Source organism: Psammomys obesus, unplaced genomic scaffold, assembly GCF_907164565.1.
Source record: "Psammomys obesus unplaced genomic scaffold, mPsaObe1.curated_primary_1811, whole genome shotgun sequence".
NCBI classification, from domain to species: Eukaryota; Metazoa; Chordata; class Mammalia; order Rodentia; family Muridae; genus Psammomys; species Psammomys obesus.
In genome coordinates, this window is record NW_026596152.1 from 10888470 (window position 1) to 10909449 (window position 20980).

Genomic DNA, 20980 nt, shown 5'->3' on the forward strand with positions numbered 1-20980 from the left:
ATAGATAGATAGATAGATAGATAGATAGATAGATAGATAGATAGATAACAAAAAATAAAAATAAAGAAAGACAGAGAGCAATCTGGCTGTGAGCAATCGGGCTCTTGGTTCACAATCTCACGCCAGTGCCCCTGAGGGTTGTCCTCACCCGGAGACCCCAGGGAGCCCCAGCCCAGACTTCCTTCTCGCCCTCTCGCACAGAGGCAGCACTGTGCCTGGTACGTGGCTTGCAGAACGTGGATGTCTTCGCGGGGGAGGTGGCCACGTTCTCCTGTGAGGTGTCTCGTGCGGGTGGGCCGGAGGCCCGCTGGTGGCTGGATGGCACCCTGCTTCAGAACAGCCCTGAGAGTGCCATCACTGTGCGAGAGGGGACTGTTCACTCCCTCACGCTCTCGGGCCTGGGGGTGGCCGACTCAGGCACCATCACCTTCCGCACAGGGCCCCTGGTCTCCACAGCCAAGTTATTGGTCAAAGGTATTGGCCAATGGGAACCTCCCCATGCCGGTGCTTCTGCCCTTGCCGTCCTGCACGCTTCCTGCAGGGTCCTGGGGAACTGAGGAATGTCAGGTACCGACCCCAAGGGCCATAGAGCACGCATTGCTCCATGCCTAACGTCTACCCAGGAGAGCGTCATGTGGGCAGAGGGTGGGCGCCCACTCATTTCCTGCGTGGGAAGTTTAGTCTTTGTGAACTGTTTAGTTGGAGTCCGGCCTGCACATTCGCAGTGGGGGACCTGCACACGCTGAGCCTTGTTTGCCATCCTACTGGCTAGACATCCCAGCCAGAAAGGCTGGGCTCCTGATGGAGAAACCACTGGTTTTTGGTTCTGGTTTGCCCCTGAGTACACCTGCTTCTCTTCCCACGGGCACCCTTCTCGGGAAGAGTTGCATGGACAGGGAAGACAGCAGCCTTCCAGGGACTCCAAACAGTTCACTCCTAGTCTTTCACCCCGTGCCTTTGCCTAAGGCCTCCTGTAAGCCTCATAGATCCAGGATGAACAGATGTTGGTTGAGTAGGTGGGGATGGGATGGGACCCAAGGGTGTCAGCAAGCATCCCTACGCTCTTAGAGAAGGGCAAGACGGGCTGCAGCTTCAGACGTCCAGGATCCGGGGCCCAGGTGTGTTTAAGGTGCGACCTATGTGTTCACCTTGGGCTAGAGGGGCCCAGCCTGGACAGACAGCCTGACATTGTCATCTGCCATGAGCGAAATGAGGCATGTCTGGTAAATAGGGCTCTTGGGCAGCCGTGAGGGGTCCCCTTCCTGGCCACATGCCAGGCGCCTGTTGCTAAGCCATTGCCCACCAAAGCGCCACGCTTGCAGCCGCTGAAGCTTCTAACACGGACAGTAGAAGGTGGGTGGGCCACGTGGCGCCGCCCCAGGGGCTGATACATCTCTGGGATGTTGGCCGACAGATCCCACAGTGGAGGTGGTGAGTGCCATGCAGGACCTGGTGGTGGAGGAGGGTGGCTCGGCCGAGCTCCTCTGCCAGTACTCGAGGCCCGTGCAGGCCACGTGGAAGATGAACGAGCGGGAGGTGTGCGCAGATGGGCACCGTGTCATCATAGAGCAGGACTGGACCGTAGCCAGGCTGATCCTCAGGCCAGCCCTGCCCTGTGACAGCGGCATCTATTCTTGTGAGGCCTCGGGCACTCGAGTTGTGGCACTGCTCCAAGTGCAAGGTGAGGCCACCTGGCAGGCAGGCCTGGTATAATTATGGTAGGAATGCAGGCAATGGCCGCCAGCAGGTGACCTATACACGGAGAATATCTGTATGGGTGATGACACAGAGCGCTATATAGGTTAGGGCGCAGTCTCATGAGCTTGTGGCTCCTGTGAGAAAGTGGCTAATATAACTGGCAAGAGGTGAGAAAGGAGGGGTATGGACTTAGGAGGTCTCTAGTCCACACAGATTTGGAGAAACCATACCAGGTGTGAGCACAGGCCTAGTGGCGCTGGTTAGGGGACTTGAGGAAAGGGTGTGGCCCACATCTTGAGGCTGTGGGCACCATTGTGGGAAAGGACACAGCTCTGCATCGGCAGCGGGCTTGAGTCTGGGTTTGTGAGCACCTATGAGGTTTCTCATCTGCGAGGGACAGGATGGCCCTCACATAGCCCACTGCTAATGTGGACAGGGTGATGGCTGTGTGGGCTGGGCCACCATGCCTCATCTAGTGGGCCCTCCCTGAGTGCCACCCTCCGTGGTGGCTGCCGGGGTCCTGTTCTGTTGGTCCCTCTGTAGTTTGGGGAGGTTCTTGTAAGAGACAGCAGTGAGGAATCACTGGAGGCATGAAACCCCGAACCCCACTTTCCTCCACAGCTAAGAACACAGTGGTACGCGGCCTGGAGAACGTTGATGCCTTGGAGGGTGGTGAAGCTCTGTTCGAGTGCCAGCTGTCCCAGCCTGAGGTGGCTGCCCACACCTGGCTTTTGGACGACGAGCCTGTGCACACCTCGGAAAACGTGGAGGTGGTCTACTTTGAGGAGGGGCTGCGGCACCTGCTGCTGCTCAAGAACCTGAAGCCGCAGGACAGCTGCCGAGTGACCTTCTTGGCAGGGGACGTGGTCACGTCTGCATTCCTCACTGTGAGAGGTGCCAAGCCGAGGGAGGACGTGGCTGGGCCGATGGGATGAGACTCTTCCATGGGGGTGGGGGAAGGGGTGCTGAGCTGTGAGCAGAGGTGGTGGTGAAGGGGGTCCTATGAGAAGCTATCCTTCGAGGTCCCCCCTCAAAGGCTTGCGGGGAGGGGAGAGCGCTGGGTCTGAGTTCCTCCCACCTCCCACACTGTGTAGCTAGCTCGGCGGAACTCAGTAGGACCAAAGGACTGGACTCTGGCATGACAGCCACAGGTGGAGAGTCGTTTCCAGAGTGAGAGTCTATTGGCAGCTGGGAACGGCCACTCTTCAGGGGGGAGACGGCAGTGAGAAGGGTGGTATCTCTAGGCCCGCCGCCTCTGACAAGGGCTCTTCCTGGCTGGAAGAGTTAGTGGGTATCTCCAGACTCTGCCTATAGGGGGCTAGACCTCATTGGTCTACAGGGACTTAGAGACAGTGGGCTGGGGGAGAGGGACAGAAAATAGGGAGGGGAAGAAGGAAGTCTCCAAGACACCTTCCCGATTGGCCTTCCTGAAATCTCTGAGGGCTTTCCCATTAGAGGCCCTGGCAGTTACCAGGGCAGTGCGAGGGGGCCTGCAGGAGAGGATGGTTGGCCTTCTAGACTCCCCAACACGAGGCCTTCCTGGGCCAGCAGAGTCAGGTGAATTGTCAGTCTGAGACACCTCCAACTCGAGGCTAGGTTGAGGTGGTGGGGGCTTTGTAAGGGCCAGGGGCCTTGCATTCTCCTCTGGAGTCCCCCCCTTGCAAATACTCACCCATCCCGCTCCCCACAGGCTGGCGCTTGGAGGTCCTAGAGCCCCCACAAGATGCTTCTGTGAGAGCCGGTATGAAGGTCCGCTTCGCTTGCACACTAAGTGAGGCCGTGCCTGTGGGTGAGGCTACTTGGTACATCAACGGGGCTGCCATCCAACCTGATGACGCTGACTGGACAGTCACCGCAGACGGCAGCCACCATGCCCTGATACTGAACAACGCCCAGCCCCAACACAGAGGAGAGGTCACGTTTGCGGCCCGTGATGCTGTGGCCTCCGCACGCCTCTCTGTGTTGGGTGAGTGGTTGGCAGGGTTCCTTCCCTATAGTTTGGGTCTGGGGCACACCCAAGCCCCACCTCCCCACCTCCCTGCTCCCCCCGCCGACTTCAACTCAGATGGCGACCGTCCAGAGCTGGATTCTGTTCGGTTTCCATTAGACCCCAAGAGCCTGAGGATAGTGTCTTTGGTAGTTCCTGACGATGCAAGTCTGAGAGGTGCCCATGCTCACTCATCCTTTAGCACCCCCCAAGGCCAGAGTCCCTTGAGATCTTAGTCTTTCCCCTTATGCCCAGCTCTTAGGGGAAGGGTCTAGAGGAATGAGGTCCTCCAGTCCCAGTTGGCTGCCCATGCTGGTGGGTGCCAAGATGCACAAATGTCAACCTGTGGAGGCTTCAGCAGCATTTCTTGCTCCCCAAACCAGTCTAAGCCATTGGGTTCAGGGTCTAGAGGACTCATAAGGGAGTTCATCCCAAAATGTAGCCATGTCTAGTACTGGAGCCCAGAAACTGCTGGAAGCACTTCAGGTCCCACTGTGTCTGTGTGCTAATCTGCCCTCTCCCGTGCAGCCCTCCCTGACCCCCCTGAAGACGCCGAAGTGGTGGCTCGCAGTGGCCACTCTGTGACCCTATCCTGGGTGGCTCCCCTGAGTGATGGCGGCGGCGGTCTATGTGGTTATCGTGTGGAGATGAAAGAGGCATCCACAGGCCAGTGGAAGTTGTGCCATGAGTTGGTACCTGGGCCAGAGTGTGTGGTGGACGGCCTGGCCCCTGGGGAGACCTACCGCTTCCGAGTGGCAGCTGTGGGTCCAGCAGGCACTGGGGAGCCTGTACATCTGCCCCAGATGGTGAAGACAGGTGAGTTACTACTCTCAGTCCAAGACAGTGAGCAGCTATGCAAGCTAGAGGGAGGGAGCCCCGTAGGCGGGGCAGTGACCCTGGCTGATGTGGCCTATCCTCTGTGGACACTGTTCTTCAGCAGAGTCAACGGAACCTAAACCTGCCCCAGTCCCAGTCCCAACCCCAACCCCGGCCCCAACCCCAACCCCAACCCCAGCCCCAACCCCAGCCCCAGCCCCAGCCCCAACCCCAACCCCAACCCCAACCCCAACCCCAGCCCCAGCCCCAGCCCCAACCCCAATCCCGGCCCCAACCCCAGCCCCAACCCCAACCCTAACCCCAGTCCCAGCCCCATACCCAGAGACACGACAGGCAGTAGTTGGTGAGGACCTGTGTCTGGAGATGGAAGTGGCAGCTGATGCTGGCGAGGTCGTCTGGCACAAGGGAACAGAGCGCATCCAGCCCAGCGGGCACTTTGAGGTCCTCTCTCAGGGTCGGCGGCGGATGCTGGTGATCAAGGGCTTCAGGACTGAAGACCAAGGGGAGTACCGCTGTGGTCCCACCCGGGGCCCGCCCTCCTCAGGGGCTGCCACTTTTAAAGGTGAGTCTGGCCAGCTCCACTCAGAGCATGCTCTCTCAGTGTGCTCTGCATTCTAGGGCACTCCCCCACACTACAAACTGTCTGCACTGTGACTTATCCCCACTCTGGGCATCACCCATGCTTCCACTTTGATCCCCCTCCCCCGATTTCTGCGCTCAGTTCTCTCCTGCTCGCCTGTGCCTGATGTCCTACCTGCTCTAAGAGTACCACCCCCGCCTGTAATCCCAGGGAACACTCGGGGAGGCAGAGGCGGGTGGATCTCTGTGAGTTAGAGGAAATAGATTGAGAGGGAGCAAAAATGAGGGTTGGAGCATATCAGAACAGATAAAGGTACTTGGTGCAAGACAGAGGGCAGAGGTCCAGAAGGGCCCGGCCAGGTCATACCCCACGCAGCAGCAAAGGCAGGTGTGGGGTTGCAGCTCGGCCGGATGTCACCTCCTGACTGCTCTGTTGCCCTCGTCAGTGGTCATGACCTCAGGCTCCGGGGATGAGGGCCCCACGCAGCCCAGCCTGCCTCCTGAGGCAGCCCAGGAGGGTGACCTGCATCTGCTATGGGAGGCCCTTGCCCGGAAGCGCCGCATGAGCCGGGAGCCCACGCTGGACTCCATCAGTGAGCTGCCTGAGGAAGACAGCCGCGTGCAGCATCTGCGGCAGGAGGCAGAAGAGACGGCCCCTGACCTCTCGGAGGGCTACTCTACAGCGGATGAGCTAGCACGCACGGGAGAGGCTGACCTCTCGCACACTAGCTCTGACGATGAGTCTCGGGCTGGCACTCCTTCCCTAGTTACCTACCTCAAGAAGGCCGGGGGTCCTGGGATCTCACCTCTGGCCAGCAAGGTGAGCCTCCTAGTTGGCCTGTAAGAAGAGGGCTGAGAGGTCACAGGTCCCCACCATCCATTTCTGTGCCTGTCCTTAATCCCACCACTCCTCCATCTATTCGTCTATCTCAATACCATCTACTCACAATACATAATCTTTCCATCTTAACATCCATCGATTCATCTACCATTCACTCCTCCACCTATTCTGGCATCTATCCATCTGTCAGTCTATTCGTTATCTGAACCCCATCATTCTATGTGTATATCAATCTATCCACTCATCTAAACATCTTCTAAACCTCTGTCCATCCATCTGCCCGTTTGTCCATTATCTGCAATCCATCCACTCCTCTGCCTACTACCCATCATTTCAGCACCTGTTGAACTGTTGGGCCATTTCACCATCAGCCTCTCTCTGCCCACTGTCCACTAATCTACCATCCATACCTCCCATACTTGATTTCCAGTTTATCCATTTACCATCCCGTCTGTTTGCCCAGTCATCCATCCATCCATCCATCCATCCATCCATCCATCCATCCATTATCCACCCATTCAGCATCTACTCGTTCCTCCCTTGACTCATACACTCACTATCCCCCACTCACCGCTCATTTGCTAGTTATTCCTGTCTTTGCTCACCTGTTCACTTATTTTTCTGCGGACTTATGTGCTCACCCATCTACCCTACTATCCCTCCATCCATCTGCCATCATCCACCCTCCCACCATCCATTCAGCCACACAGCCACTTGCCTGCTTATTTCTTCTTGCATTTTCCATATGCCCACCTGCTAAACAGTTACAACTTTTTTTTTCTGAAGAGATGAGCCTGGCCTTTCTGATGTTTCCCAAAATGCTGTTGGTCCTCATCTAGGTCGCTGTGTACTGTGATTTCTAGGAAGAGCATTGGCTTTTGGGAGTGGTAGTAGCAAGCACTCGGGCAGCCACTAAGCTGGAGACAGATGGCACGCTGGAGTACTGGGACTGGAGTGTTTTCGGTCTTCATTTCCCTGCTTTGCTCTGACCTCACATCCTGTGTCCACAGCACGGGGCCCAGGTGGCCACTTCTGTGAAGCCACAAAAGCAGCAGGAGCAAGTAGCGCCCGTGTGCCCACTGCCGGGAGACCTGAGCGCAGCAGACTTGAACGACCCATCCCTGGACAAGGCAGCTGTGAAGATCCAGGCTGCCTTTAAGGGCTACAAAGTACGGAAGGAGATGAAGCAGCAGGAAGGGCCTGTGTTCTCCCGCACGTTCGGGGACACAGAGGCTCAGGTTGGGGATGTGCTGCGGCTGGAGTGCGTGGTGGCCAGCAAGGCTGATATGAGGGCCTGCTGGCTGAAGGATGGCATAGAGCTGACAGATGGGCGGCACTACCACATAGACCAGCTCCAGGACGGTACGTGCTCTCTGCTGGTCACTGGCCTGGGCCCCACGGACACGGGCCGTTACACCTGTCAGGTGAGCACCAAGTTCGGCCTTGTGAGCCACAGTGCCTGTGTGGTGGTCAGTGGGACAGAGAGCGAGGCTGAGAGCTCTTCGGGGGGGCGAGCTGGACGATGCCTTCCGCCGGGCAGCGCGCCGCCTGCACCGCCTCTTCCGCACCAAGAGCCCGGCTGAGCTCTCAGAGGAGGAACTCTTCCTGAGTGCGGATGAAGGCCCCGTGGAGCCGGAGGAGCCTGCAGACTGGCAGACATACCGAGAGGACGAAAACTTCGTGTGCATCCGTTTTGAGTCACTCACAGAGGCCCGCCGGGCAGTCACCTGCTTCCGTGACATGTTTGCCACCATGGGCATCGGGGTGGAAATCAGCCTGGGGGAGCAGGGACCCCGGGGAGTAGAGATGCGCATTGGCAAGGTGGCCCCCGCTGTCACCCCTGCGGTACCACTGCAGAAGACGCCTGGCCTGCAGACCTCAGACGCTGGTGAGTGCATCGGCCTGGGGTGGGGTAGAGAAGAAGATGGCTGAGGCAGAACCAGAAGGTAGCTCTGGCCGGTTGTCCCCCAAGCCTGGGGGTGGCAAAGCCCTGAGTTTGAGGTTAAATGGTGGAACTTGAACCTCAGTTCTGTCTTTCATTAGCAGTGGTGCGCGTCGAGGTCCATTCTTTGTGGTAGTTACCACGCCAGTTACTGAAAGTAAGATAACCTCATTGAGCACGTGTGTCTCTCCCGGGCCATGAGGAGGTTATAACGAATGATCCTCAGTGCTGTGTCTTGAGACTTCTCAAGACACATCTTGGGGCACCTGAGGTTTAAGGTGCCACTAGACGCCCAGCCCATGCATCCTTCTCTCTGCCTGCCGTTTCCAGTTCTCCACTTCTCTGCCTCAGGGTAGTTGGGAACCAAGAGGTGTCCAGTCTGGTCGAGGCCGATGGTTCACAGCACCCTCTGGTGGTGACCTGCATGTACGTGGTGTTGGGGTATAAAGGGCACCCCGGGGCTGACTCCCTGCACCCTCTGCCTGCCCGTGGCAGCCCCAGTGTTCCTGACTGAGCTGCAGAACCAAGAGGTGCAGGACGGTTACCCCGTGAGCTTCGACTGCGTGGTGACGGGCCAGCCCGTGCCCAGCGTGCGCTGGTTCAAGGACGGGAAGTTGCTGGAGGAGGACGACCACTACATGATCAACGAGGACCAGCGGGGTGGCCACCAGCTCATCATCACCGCTGTGGTGCCGGCAGACATGGGTGTCTACCGATGCCTGGCGGAGAACAGCATGGGCGTCTCCTCCACCAAGGCTGAGCTTCGTGTGGAATGTGCGTGCTGCTCTGAGCTGGGTGTCTCTAGGGTGGCCTGGGTGTGGTCACCTCCCAAAGACCCTACCTCCTAATACCAACGCCACAGTTACTAATTTTTATTTTACATTTGTGTCTATGTGTGTATGTGAGAGAGAGACAGAGAAAGAGAAAGCCATGCGCTAGTATGGTATTGTTCTGGGGACAACTGCTCAGAGTCCGTTTTCTCTTTCAACAAGTTGGGTCCCAGGGATTGAGCTTAGGGCACTAGACTTGGCGGCAAGCACCTTTACCTGCTGAGCCACCTGGCCAGCCCAAGAGTAATGTTTTGACATGTATATTTGTGGAGCATGAACATTCCACGTGTAACAGCCTAATGGTAGAAAAATCCAGTCCCTCTTACTGTAGCCTGGCCAGGAAGTTCCCAGCTGCTGGGTTTGAGGCCAGTATCTCTTTAACCCCTCATGGTATTATAAGATGGAAGCAGAAGGTTCTGCCTGCACTGTTGTAATTCATGAAGACTGTAAATCATGTGACAGCTATAGTTCATTGGGCCAAAGAGCCTTGCCAGTTATAGCCTGGAAGTGTGAGCCCAGACACAGGCTGGGGCAGGTCAGATGCATGAAGCTGTTGCCCTTTTCCATGCTGAGTGCAGGAAGCTTCTCTCAAGGCTGCATGGCAGAGCCTCCTAAGGACAAGGCGGTGCGCTTGCATTTTTAGACCTTGTCCCCAAATCACCACCTTCCTTCTCCAGTGACCAGCACAGACTATGATACTGCTGCAGACGCTACTGAGACCTCATCGTACTTCAGCGCCCAGGGATACCTGTCCAGGTGGGGTCCCACAGAGATGGGAAAGTCCAGTGATTGATTCTACCAGGGCCTCCGAGGAGGCAACCCTGCTGTCTGGGGGAGGGGGTTAGAGTGTATGGATTGACAAGCCAGGTCTTGGAGCCTCCCACCAGGCCTTGGCGGCTCTGCATCCTCTGTCTCTGAATTCAGGGAACTTCAGTATCCCTCCCTGTCTGACATCACCCCGATGATCCTCCTGCCTTGAACCTTCCTACTTGTTGCTTTCCTTTGTTTGTCCTTCCTGCCAGCCGGGAGCAAGAGGGAACCGAGTCAGATGAGGGGCAGCTTCCTCAGGTGTTGGAAGAGCTGAAAGACCTCCACGTGTCCCCTGGCACACGCCTGGCCAAATTCCAACTCAAGGTGAAAGGTGAGGACCTAGTGAGGAGGTCGAACTACTGTCACACTGAACAGAGGCCAAGCCCTGCCAGCCGTGGTTGGGGGACCCCAGCTAGCAGTGTTTGGGCGGTCATGTGTGTGTCTGTCCCTTTGGTCTCTGATGGGCCTTTGGTTTGGGTCTTCTGTCATCACTGGGAGGTGGCCTTGGGCTGAACACCTGCCTTTGTGTCCCCAGGCTATCCAGCCCCCAAACTGTACTGGTTCAAAGATGGCCAGCCCCTGACCACATCTGCCCACATCCGCATGACTGACAAAAAGACCCTGCACACCCTGGAGATTGTCTCGGTCACTCGGGAGGACAGCGGCCAGTATGCAGCCTACATCAGCAATGCTGTGGGTGCTGCCTACTCTTCGGCCCGGCTGCTGGTCCGAGGTGGGTGCCCTGAAGCAGAGTTGAGCTGCAAGTCCTATCAGACTTGGGGCCAGGGCTCTGCAGTCATTGCTGTAGTGAGCAGAGACTCAGGTAGCCAGAAGTCAGCCCTTCAAGGAACAGGTGGCCATGGTGGCCTTGAGGTTCCTTCTTTCTGAACATGGAAAGTGATTCCAAAATTGAACCAAACCTGTCTTGCTATGAGGGACCTAGTGCTTCCTGTGTTCTCTTCTGCCAGAACTTGGGAGCTGTGGCTCCTAAGCTACAGACCCGTGCATTTAGTTGCAGATCTAGGCCACAGGTCTGGGGAGGGTGTGGGTAACAAGAATGGGCAGCAGGATGTCATCCGTCAGGTCCATGTGGCCCATGGCCAGCCCCATGCTGAGTTGTCAGTTCCACAGCTCTCTGGATGACGTTTCAAGAGATTTGGGTATCTTTGTCCTAAGGATGGGGCTACCAGGACCAGCGCAGAGCCATGTACAGGGCTAGAGGTCAGAGGGCTTACAAGTGCTATGAGTTTGATGCTCTCTGTGTTTTAGGTCCCAGTGAACCAGAAGAGAAGCCAGCAGCAGGTGAGTTAGGCCCAGATGGGTAGTAGACCATGGGCAGGAGGCCAGAGTGGATGGACCTGGGGCTGGCCGTCACAGAAGCATGAATAGCCAGTGGGCATAGGTTTCAGAGGATCCTCTGGAATTAGGACTCTGGAGGTGTTTTGTTTTGTTTTTGGTGGGGGGGATCCCTATGGTTGGCTGTGCCATTCCAGATGTTCATGAGCAGCTGGTGCCACCCCGGATCCTGGAGAAGTTCACACCCAAAAAAGTGAAGAGAGGCTCCAGCATCACCTTTTCAGTGAAGGTGGAAGGTGAGGCAGTCCTCACAGAGAGGATGACAGCCACCCACAGTGCTCTGTCCTCAAGGGAGGGTCCTCTGAGAGATGGACTCATTACTCTCTGTCCCTCAGGACACCCAGCCCCCACTGTGCACTGGGTCAAGGAGGAGGCAGAGAAGGGCGTGGTCTGGATTGGCCCGGATACCCCCGGCTACACCATGGCCAGTTCTGCCAAGCAGCATAGCCTGGTCCTGCTGGATGTGGGCCGACAACACCAGGGCACCTACACATGTATTGCCACCAACGCTGCTGGCCAGGCACTCTGCTCTGCCAGCCTGCACATCTCCGGCTGTGAGTGAAGGGTCAGGGGGTAGGCAGGTACATGGGCATGGGAGGGGCACCAGAGCTGGACAGTGCAAAGACTCAGGGGCTTCTTTTTTTTGGGGGGGGGGTTGACCTTCAACATTTGTACTGGGACAAGACTTCTCTCCCACCTTTCATTCTCCCACAGTATCAGAACACCCCCAGGGCATGTCGGGTCTCAGGGGTGCCGGGGAGCTTGGTGTTGGGTTTCAGAGACTCTCAGGCCCAGTGTTCATGCCTGCTCTGTATAGCGGGCTCCAGGGTGAGCGGAGCTCTCTGCTTCAGAGCCTTGCTCAAGCCCCTGAGGGTTAGCACTTCAAGGGAAGACTCATGTTCTTGGTTACCATGGTGAGGAGTGGGGCAGTACCATTTGGATCAGTCCCTGCTCAGAGCTCAGGGAATAGAGTGCAAGTTCCTGGGGCAGCTTGTATGTTCTGAATACATATTTGTATCCATCCATCCATCCATCCATCCATCCATCCATCCATCCATCCATCCACACAGACACACACACACATCCTGGACCTGGAATTAGAAGCTTCAGAGTCCAGGAGTTTATGCTGATGACTCTCCACTCTCTTAACAGTGGCCAAAGAGGAAGAACAGGAGAGAGTGAAGGAGGCCCTCATTTCCTCCTTCCTGCAAGGGTGAGTAGAAGCTATCCAAAGGCCCCAGGGCCAAGACCGCTGAATAGAGCTGGGAACTGGGAACAGGACCACTGGACTATTGGTAGAGAACCACCCTGTCCTGCAGTATAGACCAGTTCTGGTTTGCACAGGCTGCATTCTAGGGCCCTCCCAATGCCTTAGTTTCCCAGTGTAGAATGGGGGTTTCTTGGGATCCCTCTGGTGTCCTAGACCATTGCCTCTAGACCCTCTTCCTGTCAGTAGCCTCTGCCCAAGGGGGAAGGTGGTAGGCTGTAGGTGGTAGCTCCTACCTCAGGCCTCTTGGGATGCCCTTGTCTCTCTCCACAGGACAAGCCAAGCTGTTTCAGGCCAGATGTTGGAATCTGAGGGGTTTGCTGATCTTGTTGGGCAAAAGAAAGGTACAAGCAGGGTGGCCATGTCTTGCATCTCCTCACCCAGAGCCAGGCTAGGTGAAAAGGAAGCTACCTGGTAATGGCTCAGGGGTCCCCACAGTCCTGTGGGCTGCGCTTGGGTTGGAGTCGGAGCCATCTATGACCTCAGTGGATGTGGGGACCTGTGGGATCCCAATGGAAACCTAGCCTAGATGCCAAGCTCAGACCCAGTGGGCTGTAGAGGCTGGCAAGCTAGGCATCCAGAGCAGAGGTGGCATGAGCTGTATTCCAGGTCCTCCACAGCCTGATAACCAAGGTCTGACCATTATGCAGCCTTGGCCTCCTTTTCGCCCTCTACCCTGTATCCATGCTGTCCATTTGCTGCCCATGTGTCTGCTGTACAACTGTGCCTACTGTTCCCTAATCACAGTCGGATCCTGGCTGTGTTGTCCATTCCCCAGTTGGCTGCTGTCCCTTGACTGCCCAGTGGGTGTCCTGTTGATCCTTAGCCACCCTCACAGTTACGCAGCTGCATCTACTGTGTGCCCTGTCCAGATGCATTTTCTCTTGTCCTCAGCCCCATTGGCTACATCTTGGCTCAGACCATAGCAAGCCTTCTGTAACTTCCTACGTCCAGCCTCGCCACCCCTGCCCTGGAGGCCGCTCCCCTTTTCAGACCCCAGCACCATGAGGAAGCCTGGTCTCACGTGCCTGGCATCCCTCAGGACCCAAACTGGGCCTGCAGTGTAGAGAGTACTCAGTAGATTCCTGGGGAGGACGGTGGGGAGGAGGGATGGCTGATTGAAGGTCACTTTTGTCACTCCAGGGGAGTCCTTGGTGGCTGAAAAGGCCCATGGTCACCTGTCTCTCGCTGAGGTGGGCACAGAAGAGTTCCTACAGAAACTCACCTCGCAGATCACTGAGATGGTATCAGCCAAGATCTCGCAGGGTGAGGTGCTAGTATGTGTCCCAAGGGTGGGGGGCTGGGGGTTAGGTGGGCAGTGGGCCAAGCACTTGTGAGTAGGGGCAGAAGCTCTCCTGCCTCTGGAACTGGAAACTGTCTGGACGACAGGGTAGGGATGGGGGTGGGGCATCATGATCCTTTTTCCCATCCAGCCAAGCTCCAGGTGCCTGGAGGTGACAGTGATGAGGAGTCCAAGACGCCATCTGCTTCTCCTCGGCATGGCCGGTCACGCCCTTCCTCCAGTGTGCAAGAGTCCTCTTCAGAATCAGAGGATGGGGACTCCCGTGGTGAGGTAGGGACTCCTCCCTGGGAAGGAGGATGGGGATGGGGCCTCCTGAAGAGAAGATATAGGGATTAGAGGTACAGGAGAGAATTGCAGGGAGGCATTGGAAAGTGAGTGTGCTACTGGCTATCAGGAGATGAGCTCCTGGCTTGAGGGGACACACTGGAGACAGGAACTGGTGAGGAACCAGGTCCATTCCTCAGGAGTAGAGCCTTCCTCCTGCCTCCTTTTCACCCACCCTTCTTCTTTTCTTCTCCTCCTCCTCCCTCTCCTTCTGGGCTTAGGTTCCCGGTTCCAGGAGGGCTGGTGATGAGATGTGACCAGTAGTATAGGTAGCCCCAACCAAAGGCCCTGAGGCTGTGGTGCTTTATTTGGGGGGGGGGGGGGAGGAAAGCCGAGGGAGAATATCCACAGTCCTGCCATTTGTGGGGGATTGGGAGCCAGTACTTGTGCTAAATGTCCCCAAGACTAGTGTCCTGCACTCTGGGACTTGTCAGGCCTGGGTGATACTTTTTCAGTGTCCCGACTCAACCTCTTCTCCAGGGTTTGGGAAGCTTCTCACCTTCCCTTTTCTGGTGGCTGCTGGGAGCCATGACAGGCCTAGCTGGAACTCAATTCCCGGCAACTCATTTCCTCTCCCTACCCAACCAGATTTTTGACATCTATGTGGTCACTGCTGACTATCTGCCCCTGGGTGCTGAGCAAGATGCCATCATTCTGAGAGAAGGCCAGTATGTGGAGGTCCTTGATTCGGCTCATCCCCTGCGTTGGCTTGTACGCACCAAGCCCACCAAATCCAGCCCTTCCAGGCAGGGCTGGGTGTCCCCTGCCTACCTGGACAAGAGGCTCAAGGTATGTGCCTGGGGGCCTCGGGGGAGAGGGTTTTCAGGTCACCAGTCTAGAGGACTCTGGTGTTGTTGTCCCGGTTTGGAGGCTAGGAGCCCCCAGCCTCCACAGGGGCAGAGCTGGAGCTCAGCCTACCTCTCACGGATGCCTGTCTCTCAGCAGCTGTCTCCTGAGTGGGGGCCCACTGAGGCCCCTGAGTTTCCTGGGGAGGCTGTGTCTGAGGACGAGTATAGAACGAGGCTGAGGTGAGTTTTCCCTGGCTGTCCCACTGCTCATGGAGACCTGTCGCGTGACCTCTTTCAGGGAGCTCTGGCTCACTGCTGTTGTGGGGGTCGCTGGCTGCCTACTCTGTAGCAGGGATGGGTGGGCATAGAGAACAGAGTGGGCACCAGCTTGATGTTGATTCCTGCAGTGTCCTCTCATGGGCTATGCCATGACGCTTCCCTGGTGGGAGGCCAGTCATTTGGAGAGTGGTTCCTCCCAGGGACGCTTCATCTCTTCTCCGAAAGTGGACAGTGGGCTTCAGGTAGCAAGAACTGCCTGAATTTAGAAGTTGAGGGAATGGGGGCTACGAGAGAGTAAACAGTCCTGTCACAAAGGCTGTCCCCAGGGCCCCGAAAGGGGCAGGGTCCTGAGTACCCCCTAACGGCCTCCTCTCCCGCCAGCTCCGTCATCCAGGAGCTGCTGAGTTCAGAGCAGGCTTTCGTGGGTGAGCTGCAGTTCTTGGAGAGCCACCACATGAAGCACCTGGAACGGTCCCCCCGTGTACCCACAGCCGTGGCCAGCCAGAAGACAGTCATCTTTCGTAACGTGAAGGACATCAGCCGTTTCCACGGCAGGTGGGAGGGTGTGGCTGTGTGCACGCACGCGTGTGTATGGACACAGCCCCCTGCTTGTGGGGGCTCATGGAGGGTGGGAAGGAACTGAAGAAGCTTGCGTTGGTGTGTCACAAGGCAGAACTTCCCCTACTGTGTGTCTGGGCCATGCAGGGTACAGCCTGCAGTAATCCTGCCTCTGACTAGTGTGTGCACAGTCCGTAGTGCAGGCACACTCATGCGTGTGCACACATGTGTAGATGCTCCCACACCGTGAAGCGCTTGATGTGCATGTACATACTTGCACACACATGCATACTCCTACTTACATGCCTGATCATTGACGTACATAGTGTTTCACATCCTGTGCTTGTGTATACCTTACCGCATACATGCCAACGCGTGAGCGTATACATGCACACACCTATACCAAGATGTGCACCCTGTATTGTACATATGCAGTGTCTGCGCATGTGTGTGTTCACATCTGTGCATGTTCATGTAAAAGCACGCGTGCTTTTAGAAAACCTGCATGTGTATGTACCCACATATGGATGCTCTTGTACCTACGCACACATAATATATGTCTGTACTCACGCACGGGCGGATGGGCACACACCCATGCACTTTTTGCACACAGGACTCAACAGACTCTCCATCATCGGGCTCAGGCCCCGATTAGGATCCTGGCCTTCTTCTGGGGGAGAGGGTCTGGAGCTGGCTGGTGGGGGAGGCGCTGACAGTGTCCTCTTTGCGGCAGCTTCTTGAAGGAGCTGCAGGGCTGTGACACCGATGATGATGTGGCCATGTGCTTCATCAAGAACCAGGAGGCCTTTGAGAAGTACCTGGAGTTCCTGGTGGGCCGTGTGCAGGCTGAGTCAGTGGTTGTCAGCACCCCAGTCCAGGAGTTCTACAAGGTGATTCCCACCTGCCAAGTCCACCCACCCTGCTTGTTCCCGGGCTCCAGTTCTTTCCCAAAATGCTGTCTAAGGTGTAGCTCCACGGGTCTACGTGGCCAGCCCCAAGTTCATCTTCCTCAACGCACATCACTGCCTACCTGCACCCTGGCTTAGTGGGAAATGCAGTAGGAGTCCCACAGCTCTATACTCAACTGATACTTGAGTTTCCCAAGCCCTGTGCCACCACCAGTGAGTTGGTGACCCAGTGCCACTTGTGTGTGTGTCAGCACCCTTGGTATCACCCTCTAGCTCTCTGGGGACATAGCCATGCCTGGGTGGTTCAGGGCTGTGCCTGTGACAGCCCAGGAGCTGAGCCTCCAGATCAAGGTGGCTCTAGCCACCAAGGGATCGTGCATTCACGCACAAAAACAGTTTTGTGCTTCCTACAGAAGTACGCAGAGGAGACACTGTCAGCAAAGGACCCCACGCAGCCGCCCCCACCCCCACTGCAGCACTACCTGGAGCAGCCCGTGGAGCGGGTGCAGAAATACCAGGCCTTGCTGAAGGTGACATGCTCCAGCCTTACCTGTGCAGGCTGCACCTGTTGGGGGAGAGGAGGGGTTCCTGGGTTCAGAGCATCCTGGATCCGTGACTCTCGGCCTTCACCCCAGGAGCTAATCCGCAACAAGGCCCGAAACCGGCAGAACTGCGCGCTGCTGGAGCAGGCCTATGCCGTGGTGTCCGCCCTGCCTCAGCGTGCCGAGAACAAGCTGCACGTGTCTCTCATGGAGAACTACCCAGGAACCCTGGAGGCCCTGGGAGAGCCTATCCGCCAGGTGGGGCTGGGGGGGGAGGGTGCCGTATGAGGCTTCTGGAGGTGGGAGTATGTGGGTGGCTGCATGGCTTTGGTGGGGAGCTGGGTTTGTGGCTGCTAGCGAGGGCTGCATCGGTGGGGGAGGCCTGGCTAACCAGAGCCCATTCACACCTCCAGGGCCACTTCATTGTGTGGGAAGGGGCTCCAGGCGCCCGGATGCCTTGGAAGGGTCACAACCGGCATGTCTTCCTCTTCCGAAACCACCTGGTGATCTGCAAGCCCCGGAGAGACTCTCGTACTGACACCTTCAGCTACGTGTTCCGGAACATGATGAAGGTCTGTGCGTGCAGAGGCCGCCGAGGCCTCTGCAGGGCAAGGGCATGTGCGGTGTGGGCTGGAGGCCTGTTTGCCTCTCAGGCTTCACGGTGGACGCTGGCGGCCAGCCCCGCATCTTCTGAGGGTGTTCGCATTCTCTCCACAGCTGAGCAGCATCGACCTGAACGACCAGGTGGAAGGGGATGACCGGGCCTTTGAGGTGTGGCACGAGCGGGAGGACTCTGTGCGCAAGTACCTGCTCCAGGCACGGACAGTCATCATCAAAAACTCCTGGGTGAAGGAGATCTGCGGCATCCAGCAGCGCCTCGCCCAGCCTGTATGGCGTGAGTGTCTTTTTGTGGGACGTAGCGGTCAGTACAGGATGGTGACATGAGCCTTTGGCCCGAGCTGTCCGGCTGGGCTGCACACTCTTGGCTGTTGGGACCGTGAGTCTCAGGTAGTTGGGTGGCACTGCCTTTGCCCTCGCCTGGTGGGCATGACGGGGGTAGGTTGCTTTTGGGTGGCACAGGGCTCCACTCTCCCCTCTGTCAACTCTGTACGGGGCAATTGCATCCTCGCAGGGAAATGCAGGTAGAGTATAAGGTTACCCCTGACCAGGAGAGGACACTTGGCATGGGGGTGGGGGTTAGGGAAGATTCCACATAGAGACCCCAAGCTCAGGACATCCATCTGGATTTGGCAAGGTGTGGGGCTCATCTTGCACCCTGGACCAGCTTCCTCAGCCAGTACAGAATCATTCAAACCGTATGTTTTTTTTTTTTTTTAATTAACTGATTAACTTTTGGTAGTGTATACACACATATATGTAGACATGTGTGTGTTGGTATGTGCTGGAGCCAGAGGAGGACATCACAGGCGTTCTGCTCAACCACCCACTCTCTGCCTTATTTCTTTGAGACAGGCTTTTTCACTGAATCTGGAGGTTACGTTCTAGGGGAAGGCTGGCTGCCCAGTGAGCTCCAGAGATCTGCCTGTCTTTGACTCCACAATGCAGGGATGCAGGCACATGAGGCTATGACCTCATGTGGATGATGGGGATTCAAACTCAGGTCCTCATGCTTGTAGAGCAAATGCTTTTACCTACTGAGGACTCTCCCCAAATTCCTCATTTTTTACCGTGCTCCCCATCCCTTTCACGGTTCATCCACCTTGCCTCACTCACCCTTGAGTCTAAGTTGGGACCCCAGATGGTAGCAGCCACACTCTTGGACATGGGGTACTAGCATTGGGTGGGGTCACCTGCCAGGGCATATGCAATTTAGGACTGTAGGCCTGACCTAATACATACATAACATTGGGTCCTCTTGTATATCCTCAGGTGCCCCTGATTTCGAAGAAGAGCTAGCTGATTGCACGGCTGAGCTGGGTGAAACAGTGAAGCTGGCATGCCGAGTGACTGGCACACCGAAGCCCATTGTCAGCTGGTACAAAGGTATGCCTCAGGGATGAGGGTTTCCAGCCTTACTGTGGGGTGCTGGCTCTGCAGCAGGGATGAATGGCTGAAGAGTATTGGATCTGGCTAATGTTACAATGAGGCCCGAGAGGCAGGAGACAGGAGGACCTGGCCAAGAGGTCAGGGTAGGGGATGGGGTAGGGGATGATGTAGGGTAGGGGACCTACATCATTTATTTGTGGTGGACAAATAAATAAACCTAAAGCCAGATAGTGTTGTGGCTACCCGGAGGACTAGTGGCATGTGGCAGTGACAAAAATCAGGACAGCCCTCTGAGACGATAGCTCTGAAAACTTCTGCATGCATGAGAGGCAGACATGGGGCCTGGGTAAGCAAAAGCCATGACACCAGAGCAGCTCTGGTCTGCTGTGCTCATTTTTAAACTGTATTTTATTTAGGGTATGTAGGCCACTACCTTCCTTCCACCAACCCTTTAACCATATGTAAGAGAGAGAAGGTTAGTTGGGAGAAGGGGTGCAGACCCATTTGCTTCTCCAGGCTGTTTAGGGTCGATGGGTTCATTTGGGGCTCTACCAGTTTCCATCAGCAGCAAACACAGCAAGCAATCTCCTCCAAGCTGCTGCACTGAAATGTTTCTCTGTCTGTCCAAGCTGTCACACCGACCAGAGTCTCTGGTCTCCCCAAGCTGCCCCAAGCCCCACACCCCACTTTCTCTCTCCAGGCTCTCCTATCTGTCTTCCTCAGAGTCCTAGACCACACCCCTCTCTGTGCTGCATGAGGCCAGCTGTTACCCTTTGGCAAAGACCACGCCCACAGGAGGCAGTTATCAGCTGTGGATACACTAAAGGCCAAACTAAAATCCCACACGTAGAATTAAAACAAAAACATATTTACATGACATAGCTGAGCTTTTAAAGAAACCGAAACTCCCGTTATACAGCCAGAGTCCAGACTGCCCACCACAGACACTGTTGATGTAAGGCATCTGGGTGGCCTAGAGCATGTGCCATGGACCGTCATTGGCATCAGTGACCCCGTGGGCCCTCTGACTTCCAGAGTCTGGGAAGATGAGGGACAGTGAGCAGCTTGAGAGAGAGAGGGACCCTCAGCAAGGATGAGGGCAGACGACCAGTTAGACAAGAGCACCTAGGGCCAGTTGAGAGTGAAAATGTGCCTCTGTCTCCGCCCACCTACCTGTGGACCACCCCATCACAGGTCACACACACATTGCATATAATTGTATGCACATGGCACGCATATGTAACATGAACATTACCCCAGTAATGAAACATGCCACGTGCACGAATAGAGCGCACAAGTATGCATTAAACACACATACATGCAGGGGCACACACTAGCATGTGTACACACACATATACATATATGTGTATATGTATAACACAGAGGTATATTCAAGGACCGCTTGAATATATAAACCCACTACTACAGGCACAGGCGTAGCCACCACTAATACATATGCACAGACACATGCTCCACCCATCCACACATGCACACACACATAAACGCTGCAAATATATATGTATACAGACATGCCACATATGCTGAGATGCATGCACGTGTAGACATAAGTCCCAAAGACATTTTTGCCTCTGTGAGCAGCAGGCAGGAGCAGAGGAACACAGGTCCAGCTCCGGGTGGTGACTTGAGAGCACCGCCCTTGGGTGTCATCGCCTTATAACCAGCGGTTTTCAACCTATGGGTCGCGACCCCTTCAGAGGTCACACACCAGCTATCCTGCACATCAGATACTTACATTATGAATCATAACAGTAGCAGAGTTACGGTTATGAAGTGACAGTGAAAACAAGTTTATGGTGGGGTCACCAAGGCACGGGGAACTGTTTTAAGGGTCACGGCATTAGGAAGGCTGAGAACCACTGCTCCAGAGCAAGGCTCCAGGGAACACCGCTCGGGACCACTCCTGGAGCTCCTGGAGCTGAAGGGTTCCTTCACAGCCTCTTCCCTCTAGCTGCACAGAACCTGCCCCTTTACCCAGCCACCCCCTCCTCACATCCAGAAGTCAAATGTGAGAAGACCAACACCGTTTTTGTTTTCTTTTTAAGGTTTATTTTTATCTGTGTCTATGCCACATGTGTTGTGGTGGTGTCCATGGAGGCCGGAGAG

The 20980-nt window shown here is 56.0% G+C and overlaps 1 protein-coding gene across 1 annotated transcript in view; it reads left to right on the forward strand.

Annotated features, from left to right (window-relative positions):
- Obscn (obscurin, cytoskeletal calmodulin and titin-interacting RhoGEF) overlaps positions 1-20980 on the forward strand; it is a 114098-nt gene that overhangs the window by 63497 nt on the left and 29621 nt on the right. Inside the window, 27 exon segments of the mRNA XM_055593997.1 lie at positions 2320-2592; positions 3389-3664; positions 4214-4501; positions 4767-5084; positions 5548-5921; positions 6953-7447; positions 7449-7830; positions 8380-8658; positions 9392-9470; positions 9737-9855; positions 10060-10257; positions 10794-10826; positions 11018-11116; positions 11216-11434; positions 12033-12093; positions 12421-12491; positions 13291-13413; positions 13581-13720; positions 14363-14563; positions 14720-14802; positions 15223-15396; positions 16133-16289; positions 16721-16837; positions 16943-17107; positions 17263-17421; positions 17567-17744; positions 18740-18853. Of these exon segments, the coding sequence (XP_055449972.1) occupies positions 2320-2592; positions 3389-3664; positions 4214-4501; positions 4767-5084; positions 5548-5921; positions 6953-7447; positions 7449-7830; positions 8380-8658; positions 9392-9470; positions 9737-9855; positions 10060-10257; positions 10794-10826; positions 11018-11116; positions 11216-11434; positions 12033-12093; positions 12421-12491; positions 13291-13413; positions 13581-13720; positions 14363-14563; positions 14720-14802; positions 15223-15396; positions 16133-16289; positions 16721-16837; positions 16943-17107; positions 17263-17421; positions 17567-17744; positions 18740-18853 (5175 nt within the window).